The sequence below is a fragment of the Lathyrus oleraceus genome, chromosome 1 (genome assembly GCF_024323335.1).
Source record: "Lathyrus oleraceus cultivar Zhongwan6 chromosome 1, CAAS_Psat_ZW6_1.0, whole genome shotgun sequence".
In the NCBI taxonomy this organism is placed as follows: Eukaryota; Viridiplantae; Streptophyta; class Magnoliopsida; order Fabales; family Fabaceae; genus Lathyrus; species Lathyrus oleraceus.
Window position 1 is genome coordinate 272,905,266 of NC_066579.1, and position 9,591 is coordinate 272,914,856.

General features: G+C 28.0%; 1 protein-coding gene and 1 non-coding gene across 2 annotated transcripts; one reads left to right on the plus strand and one right to left on the minus strand.

Moving 5' to 3' along the window:
* Positions 1–709: 709 nt before the first annotated feature.
* Positions 710–3,255, minus strand: LOC127102979 (uncharacterized). Its single transcript, XM_051040287.1, has 3 exons — positions 3,114–3,255; positions 2,036–2,236; positions 710–1,965 (listed from the first exon to the last, which is right to left on the minus strand). The coding sequence occupies exons 1-3, from the start codon at positions 3,253–3,255 to the stop codon at positions 710–712; spliced, it is 1,599 nt and encodes a 532-aa protein (XP_050896244.1).
* A 915-nt stretch (positions 3,256–4,170) lies between these two features.
* On the plus strand, positions 4,171–4,251 carry LOC127116765 (small nucleolar RNA R160). The gene has a single exon (XR_007801555.1). It is a non-coding gene; the product is annotated as a small nucleolar RNA R160 (small nucleolar RNA).
* Positions 4,252–9,591: the final 5,340 nt, after the last annotated feature.

Consider the following 9,591-nt stretch of genomic DNA (forward strand, 5'->3'; position numbering starts at 1 on the left):
TGCCTAACACCTTCCCATTGCGTAATTTACCCCTTACCCAGATTCTCTGATCTTTTCATTAGTTTTCTATGTGTAAAACTTCTTAGGCTTTTGTTCGCTTTTTAGCCAATCCTTTGGATAAATAAAAGTGCGGTGGCGACTCGATTTCTTTGTATGCTTTGCTTATGGTTTAATCAATAAATCATATAGCGACGAATACACCGCTACAACTGCAAATGAACAATGTTCTTGTTTTTGAAAATTAAATATTTTCTATAATATTTTTCTTATTTTAGAGTTATTTTCTGTAATATTTTTCTTACCATTTATTTGATTTTTTTTATTAAATATTTTTTATGAATTGATTCAATATGATTAAAGTATTTTTCATAGTAATTTAGGAATGCTTTTAAGATATTCCTAAAATATTTTTTTCCTTTTTTTATTATTTTGTTTAGGAATGTTTTTTATTCTTTTATTTTTTATAATTTGTTTTTAGGAATGTTTTTTATTATTTTGTTTTTTTTATAATATACAATTTATTTTGAGTTTTTATGTGAAATACATATCTATTGTTGTGTCTAACCTTTTTAATAAACTTTTTTATTAATAATGATTTATCATATGAAAGAAAAAACACGCTTAAAAAAATTAAAAGAATGAAACTTATAAGTTCTGTTCTTGGTTTTTTAATTGTGTGCAAGTGACTACAACCCAGTCACAATGAACATTACTCTGTATTTAGGTACTTAAAAATTTCTTGTACTAAAATTGGATCACACTTCATTTGAACGTGTAATTGTCCTTCTCTTTCTAGTCTTTCCTTATTCAAATGTGGAATTTTATATTTATTAGAACCATTGGCTTTCATGATCTCTATCATGCATAATTGCAATGTTACAAATATATGATTGGACTTCACAGATGAAAAGTTTTCAAATGACTTCACCACCACACGAACAAGTTCATCAATAGTTTTAGGGGACTCCTTGTGTTGTAATGATTGTATTGCACTGAAAAATCCAAGGTCTAAGACATTCAAATCAGGAGAATTTGCAGGTTGACACATCAAACGAATATCAAATCCATCTCGTGTGAATTCTTGAATGAACTCTTGATCATCATGATTAATATGAGTTCTTGCATTATCTTGTTGGATAAATATTGTACTAGTACCCAAATCATCTATTGGCCATTTTTCCTTTATAGCTGGCAAGACTTTTTCAATAAGAAATGATCTTATGACATCTCTATTTATCGATGTTATTGGTTTTGTCTCCATTGTTCCTGCAACTCGGTTAGCACTTGTCCTTTTAGCAGGTTCCTGGGTAACAAATGGAAAAATACCAATTTTACCTGAAAAAATCTCATTTCCTTGGGAGTCAAATCTTGGTCGAGTAAGAGCAACTAAAAACATAACTTTGGCAATAAAGTTTTTGCTTTTACATGTACGATGTGGTTCATCCTCCTCCGGTAGCAAATAATAGTTCTCAGATTTCTTAGTCATGTAAAACCACTTTTCATCAATATGAATAATATTGTGCATACTTTTAAACATTGGATCATGTGGTATACCTTCGAGCATTGACAAACAAAACTCCAACCTAACTCTTTTGTTTTCTTCTTTTAATAGTGACTTTATGGCATTTGAGTGACGTCGTATAACTCCTGATTTTAAAAGCCTAAAAACAGATGTTGGATTTGTTTTCATCGCAAAAGATAAAGACCGGATGTTTGTTCTTTGTCTCAAAGGAATTTGACTAATTTGATTAGGATCAATTTGAATTCTCTTACGTCCACAGTTTTTTGTCTTCCTATGGGACACATCATGTATTTCACTTTCTTTTGCTCTTTTCCAAATACGTTGAATAGTTCTCCTAGAAACAGAAAATGATGAAGCCACCACATTTGTAATTCCTCTACGTAATTTTCCATCAACACTTTTTTTGTAGTAACTGGTGATAAATAGCTGTGCGTTCTTCATTGCTTAAAATTTTTAATTTTTTTCTTTCACTATTTAGTTCATCTTCAATATTTTCTTCTCCATTTGGTACACCTTCAAAATTTTCTTCACTATTTAAAGCATCTTCAATATTTTCTTCCATATTTAGTATGCCTTCAATATTTTCTTCACTGTTTGATGCATCTTCAATATGTTCTTCCATATTTAGTACACCTTCAATATTTTCTTCACTATTTGATGTATCTTCAATATTCTCTTCATTATTTAATTCGTTATCTACAATATTTTCTATACCTGTAAATAAAACTAGGAAATTATATAAGTCAAGTAATATATTCTTAAAAAAATACTTTCTGAAAAAATAAATTATTTATATAATTCTAAATCAACAAAAAAATTAATGTTATTAATAATGATAATAGTTTTATTGATAAAAATTCATCCTAAATAACAAAATTATTTATTTTTGAGGCTTTATTCAAAAAAATCTAATCAAATACGATTTTTTTAGAAAAATCAAATATTTAGTTATTTAAAATCACATGTTTTAGAGTATGCCAAATCAAAACGGTTATCTTTAAAAATAAAAATAATATTAATGATAATCATTTTATTCATAAAAAATACATTAAAAATCATCATATAGAATAAATTATTCAATCAAGTTCATATTTATATCCATAAATGTCTTTCAAAATTATTTATTTTTTACTATTCTTATCGGTTACCTATTTAATTGTCTTTTTAAAAATTATTCCCCTACCAATATGCAAAATCAAAACTGAAACTTTAAAAACTAAAATAATAACTAAAACAAAAAAAATATTTTGTTAATAATATTAATCATTTTCTTCATAAAAAATATATCAAAAAATTATCCTACTCAATAAATTATTCAATCAAATACATAAAAAATACATTAAAAAAAATCCTACACAATAAATCATCTTACACAATAAATTATTTCTTCAACTTAATTGAGCAATCTATAAAAAGTAAAAAATCTCAACAATTAAATTTGAGTTAATATGCTATTAATACTATTTCTTTATATTATTATTATTATTATTATTATTATTATTATTATTATTGTGATATTCACCAATTAACTATCATAAACTATTTAAAGAGATAAAAATAAGAAAATTAAAAGAGACAAAAATAAATGCACATGAAAGAATAAATACATTATCAATATTATTGTTGGTTTCTTCAACGTCTTCTTCTTCAGCAATATTTAAATCTGGCAAATGAATAAATTCTACATTTAAATCTATATCACACAATGAAAATCTAGTAGTACTTGAAGCCATATTTTATGAGTTTATTTTGTAAACCTACAATATAAAGGTATATATACACTTCAAGTATTAGTGATTTTAATTTTTTTTGGTGGGAATCATGAAATTTAGAGTAATAAAATTGGAGGGAAATGAAATTTTAAGTGTATCGTGAAATTTGGAATAATAAAGTTGGGGAAAGTTGAATTTTAAGTGTACCATGAAATAAGAAAAAAAAATGTAGTATAGACTTCAGCATGAAAAAAAAATTAAGGAAATTGAAGAAACTATCTTATCTATGTAATTATTGGAATCTAGGCATTAAATGTGGAGTGTTAGGAAAGAGAAATGGTAGACTGAATAAATGAATAACTAAGGGTAAATTAGGAAACAATGGTTAAATATTTGTTATTTATTGCTTGTCTTGGTTATAAAAATTTTTGCAAAAATGATATATATATATATATATATATATATATATATATATATATATATATATATAAAGGAACGAGGAGTACTATTTATCTCCCTGAGAAAACAAAATGACAATATTAAAAAAAAGAGAAATAGCTAAACAAATAATAATAAAGAAAAAAAAACCCTAAATTCGCATGAGTGCTCTTATATAAGACGTTGGTGATGGAAACGAAATCACGGGACTATCGTGTAGCCGCCTCTCAACTATTTCTTTGTGGTATTTTGTTCTTCCATTTCTCTGATTTGATTTCAGAAACTAATATAAACATTAAGCACCACGTAGCCCCTTGCATCTTCAAGTTTAGTTGCAAGGAAATTACGAGAAGGTTTTATAGGTGCAAAATTTACCCATGGCAATTTAAATTCATGCTTTTGGTTGTAGATCTGAGTTTTTTTTATCTTCCATCATGCAATTTCTGTAGTTAATTGCCAAAGTATGTCATTGAATTAGTTATAAAGTACTATAGTCTAAGCGAAATGATGAAGATTTTTTTTGTCTGAAACTGATGTAGAATCTTGTTTCATACATGCCTTCAAAGTTCTCTGATTGCTTAGCATAATAAAGTATTACCTTTCATTTGTTTTCCCCCTTTTGTTAATTTTAGGATTTTAAGTTCTGTTTTTTCAACTAAATCTTTAGATTTATTTCAGTTTTTTGTACACTCTGTTGAGGCAGAAAGCAGAGCAAAATGATCTTCAAAGTTCTCTGATTGCTTTGCTGGTATTCTCTTACGAATTTTAATTTGCTCCTTTTTAAATTCTTCAATCAGTTTCTTGAGTTGTTTGAGTGGTTAGAAATGTTCTTACCTGCTAATCATGGTATTGTACACCGCAACTGTGGATGCGGTATGATTTAAGATCTGGCATCCAACCGCATTTGAAACCACATCACACAATTTCAACTATATTTTTCCAGTATTTTTCATCAATTCTCAAAATTTAAGAACTCTAAATTATTATTCTCTGTATCGTTGAAACTGTGGCACAACATTTGATTAGTGAGGTTAATCTTATTTACAAGCTACATGGTTGTTGGGTTAATGGTAAATTTAAATGAAATAAAGTAGATGGTGTAATGTTGGAGTGAAAAATACTTGAGAGTAAAATGAACTACGTTAATATTTTCTAAAGTCTACAAGGAAGTTAAATAAATTTCACGAAATTCTGTTGGTTTGGTTCAGATGAGTAGCAGACAACATATTACAACCTATGAAATCTCGTATTACAACCTATGAAATATCTCTTTCTTAGCTCCTGCCAATGTTCTTGCAAGTTGTAGAATACATTTTCATTCTTTGCTTTAGCTATAACTTCAACCTCATCATTTTAATTTCCACTTCATCCTCGTTTAAGAATAATGTCAATTAAGAATATAATAAAACTATAAATACAAGTGCAACGCTCTTTCAAGTATCGAGTTATCAATGAATTAAAAAAAGTTAATATTGTTGGAAAAGAAGAAGATTTTGTTTTCAAAATAATCATTTATTTCAAAAAAATAATTCAAAATAATCAATTATTCAAAAAAAAGTTATCAAAATACTCCGATTTTGTAGAGGATGTGTTAGATGAATTGACGCATTCTTAATGCATGAAGAGGAGGTGTTAATAGCATTGGCACATGCATTGGGCTCTTCATGAGGAAGCGCCAATGTTAATGGTGCATTCATTGGGTCTAATGAGAAGGTGCTAATGCTCTTGGTGTCTAGGTGTATTTGGTTGTGTGAGCGTTCATTCATCTGGCGTCTGCATGTCATGGTCATGTGGGCGCTAATCCTTTAGATGTCCATGTGTTTTGTGCAATTGATGTTCTGTCTTTATAAATATCATAACTTGTCTAGTTCAACCATTAATTTTAATTTTTTCTGTTTCAATAATGTTTGCATACATTTAGAAATGAAAACTGTAATATTTTCTGTCGTTGCGATTCTGATACAAGTTCAATTATGAAACACAAATACAATTGAATGTCTTAATCGGATGTTGTACAATTGGTTAGAGGGAGAAATTGAAGAGGTTGAATGGATTAGAAGAATACAATGGCTTGTGTCTACGTTCAACCAACAGGGAGAAGTGCGCGAATTGATGGATATTAAGACCATAGGATGATGTATTACATGTTCAAAATTGTTTTGATGGTTGTAATTGCATAGTTTTTGTATTGTATTTGTTATAATTATTTGTGTTATTATTTATGTAATGGTACTTTTGTCACAGACGTTTAATATGAAATAAATTTATGTAATTGTAGAACATGTAAATTTATTTGGTTGTGCTAGTTTCAATACTAGGACAGTTATTACGATTGTGACCTGGTTGATGGCATGTACTACATAGCCTTATCCGAATCCGGGTACTGTTTTGGCGGCCATTTTTCTTCCTTCGCACAACTAAATAAATTTACATGTTCTACAATTACATAAATCTTAGTGCACACGAACGTTGAACGACGACAACGCCTCTACTCAGTCCACACGAACGAATTCCTTCAATCTTAGTGTTAACTGTTATGAATGAAGGCTTTGAGTGAGAGAGAGAGAAAGAGAAAACGAAAATGCAACCGCAATGAATGCTTCTGCACAAGGGTTCTATTTATAGAATCACTTGTGTGAGCTTCAAGCTAAAAAGCCCACTTAAGTGTATTTGGCCCATATCTTATAATATGTCCAAAATCACTTAAGCACGTGGTACCTTACCATATTTCGTATTCTACTTAAGTACATCGTACCTTACGATGTTCTACAATTCACTTAAGTGCACCGTACCTTACGGTGTTCCTTAGTTACTCTATCTCTCATCAGTACGTCATTTGTGTGTGACTCCGTAGGTTTTCGCGACATTGACAATTATGTTAAATCACGCATTTAACATAATAAATAGTGAGCGATATCTAGCAACACATCACTACACATCACTGCTACCCAAGACACGAAAATGTCATGTGATTTGACAAATTCTTCTGTGATAATACTTATGCGTATAATTACCCTTTTGCCCTTATGTCTATATTGAACACAACACATAGACTGTGTCATTCTTGTCCAATTCAATATTGGGCCCATAGACATTTATCCTGTTACGCAGGATGGACAAATTCCATCTAGGTTACTCGTGTGACAATTTGTGGACGATGGAATAGGCGAGCAACAACTGTAAAGTAATTAACCAAGATATCACGTGAGGAAGAAGAATGGGGTGGAAGAAATAGAGATTATTTTTCATTAATCAAGAAAAGGAAATAAATATATTTAAAATATAAAATCCAACATTAAGTGATAATAATTATTACATTTTAGTTATAACTTTAAAAGAATATTTATAACTTTAAGTATATATTTTTTCTAAATATGGAAGAAAGAGAGAGTTTGATGGTGTTTGGTTTTGTTGCACTCCTCTATAATTTTTATTTTTAAATGTTTTGTTTAGATTTCTCATACAAATTTGTTTATTTAGTATGTTTGTATCAATTAAATATAATTTCAAGATTAATAACTTATAGTAGAAAATTGTCTATTCATTTAATTTATAGACTGTATCACATTCTAGAAATTAATTACTACGACATGAGACTAGGGTAGACTATTAAAAACCAAATGATTAATCTATAAATTTTACTATCTTTTTTCTAAATTCAAACGATCTATCTATTAATTTACTCTGTTTTTGTCCAACATCAAAATATTGTGATAGAGATTTTGATTATAAATTAAATAAATATTTAATAATTGTTAAATTATGTTAAAGTGAAGTTTTATTATTAATCATAAAAATTATAATAAATTTTGATTGTTATAGTCAATTAAATATAATAAAAATTAATAAATTTTGTTTTCTATTTTTTGTGAAAATTATATAAAATGGAAAAAATAAAACTATTAATTAGAATATTGAAAATGGATTATAATTAATTCAAATATTTAATTGGTGTTATTTTTATAAACGAGAAGTTTACTATTGATTTAAATATTTGTATAATGTCAAAAATAAAATAACATATTTATACATGGGATACAAATATATTGTTGATTCATATAATATAATGACTTAATATATGATTTTTATTTGTCAATTTCAGATTTTTATTGTTATTAATATTTTTGATGATGATCAACTATAAAAAACAAAATTTGACCAAATTATAATAATTATTATTTTTTAAAATACCAAATTAAAACAATTATTTTTATTCACATTTTTCGTATAAATGATTCAACATAAATATTTTAAATTTCAAAATTTGATGTTTGCTTAAAGTTTTAATATTTAATTAGGAAAATAATATTTTTTTAAAAATTTAATAAATTTTGTTTTCTCCTAGTATAGAAATTATATGAAATTGAGAAAAATAAAGTTATTGATAAAAAAATTGAATAAAAACATAAACAAGTTTACTATTGATTCAATTATTTTAGTAATAATGCCAAAACAAAAATAATATTTATATATGAAAAAATATATTGGTGATTCAAATCAACTACCTACCTAAGATTGGAAGATGCCTAAAATTTCCCTAATTTACCATTCAAATCAATTTCGAAATGCACTAACAATTGCCCTTAATGGTAATTGACTAAGTACATCTTCCTTGACCAATCAAAATGTTGGATTTAGCTAGGTGGTGGAATATACTCCTCATTCTTTTCAATTCACACTATTATCTAAAAGACAATGCTTTTACCCGGATAACCTTCCCTCTTTTCATTTCAAATCATTTTGATCTGCTTCTACTTTCCCCTGTCTCATTATTCAGACCAATCTCACCCATTCTCTCTCGTCAGCTTCTCAAACCTCCAACTTATCTCCATTTCCCCCCTTTGTTTCATTCAGCTCAGAGACATTGTCATTTCCTCAAAGGTAACTGCATTACTTAAACCGTAATGGCGATTCATGATTTTTTTTTCGTTTTCATTTGTTACAGATTATTTTGTATTGAGAAGTTTTCTCTGACTGAATGCTTCATGTTCATGTTCATGTTCATTTTTTTTGTTTTCTTCATCTTTTTTGTGTGAAGATGTTGCTTAGTCAGTTGTATTTTTTGTTGTAATTTATTAAATACAAGTGTGTTCCAAAATGAAAAATGGTGGAAGTGAGTTAATGCTAATAAATGCATGAGATAACTCTTCATGAATTTTGAATTTTGAATTTTGAATTCGGAGATTGTAACTCTTCATGAGATGTTGCAAAGGCGAAACAATGCAACTCTTGGTGAAACATGCTGCAGGCCAACCATTATGATTATTGGAAAATGACATTGCTTCACCAAGGGTCGCTACCTTGTGAAACAATATCAACATGGCCTATAAAAGCATAAATCCGGATTCAGAATAAAAAACACACAAAATCCGAAAATCCTCTAAATAATTCCAAACGCTCTTCGCTGCATTCGGGTTTTCGCCGATCTTGCGCAAACTCAATAAGGCTGAATTATCCTGGGTATTCCTGCATCAGAACTCTAAGACAATCGAGAGTGCTTGAAATACTATAAGGAAAGTGTTGTGTTCACGATTCAAGCCTGGATCCCTTTAATCTTTCCGAATTTCTAACAGTCTTATAGTATTTTCAAATAATGGTTATCAAGGCTTCAGTTTCAAGCATCAAAAAGAAAAACTCAAGAAAGAACACAAGAAGAATCGGTATTACGAAATCTGGTATGATTTTATTATTCTTCATATTAATTAGAGCACCGTGAAAATCATGATATCAAGATCTAAATATAAAAGTTTTCTATCAATTAGGATCAGAGTCAGATTATTGATATTGTGATTTTTTGATAATAACTAATTGATATGATTTTGAATTAGATTTCTTTAATAACTATAGTATTACTTAATTTAATGGTTTTCATGATTTTTAATAGAAAAGCAATATCCGTATCATGATTTTCCATTTGTT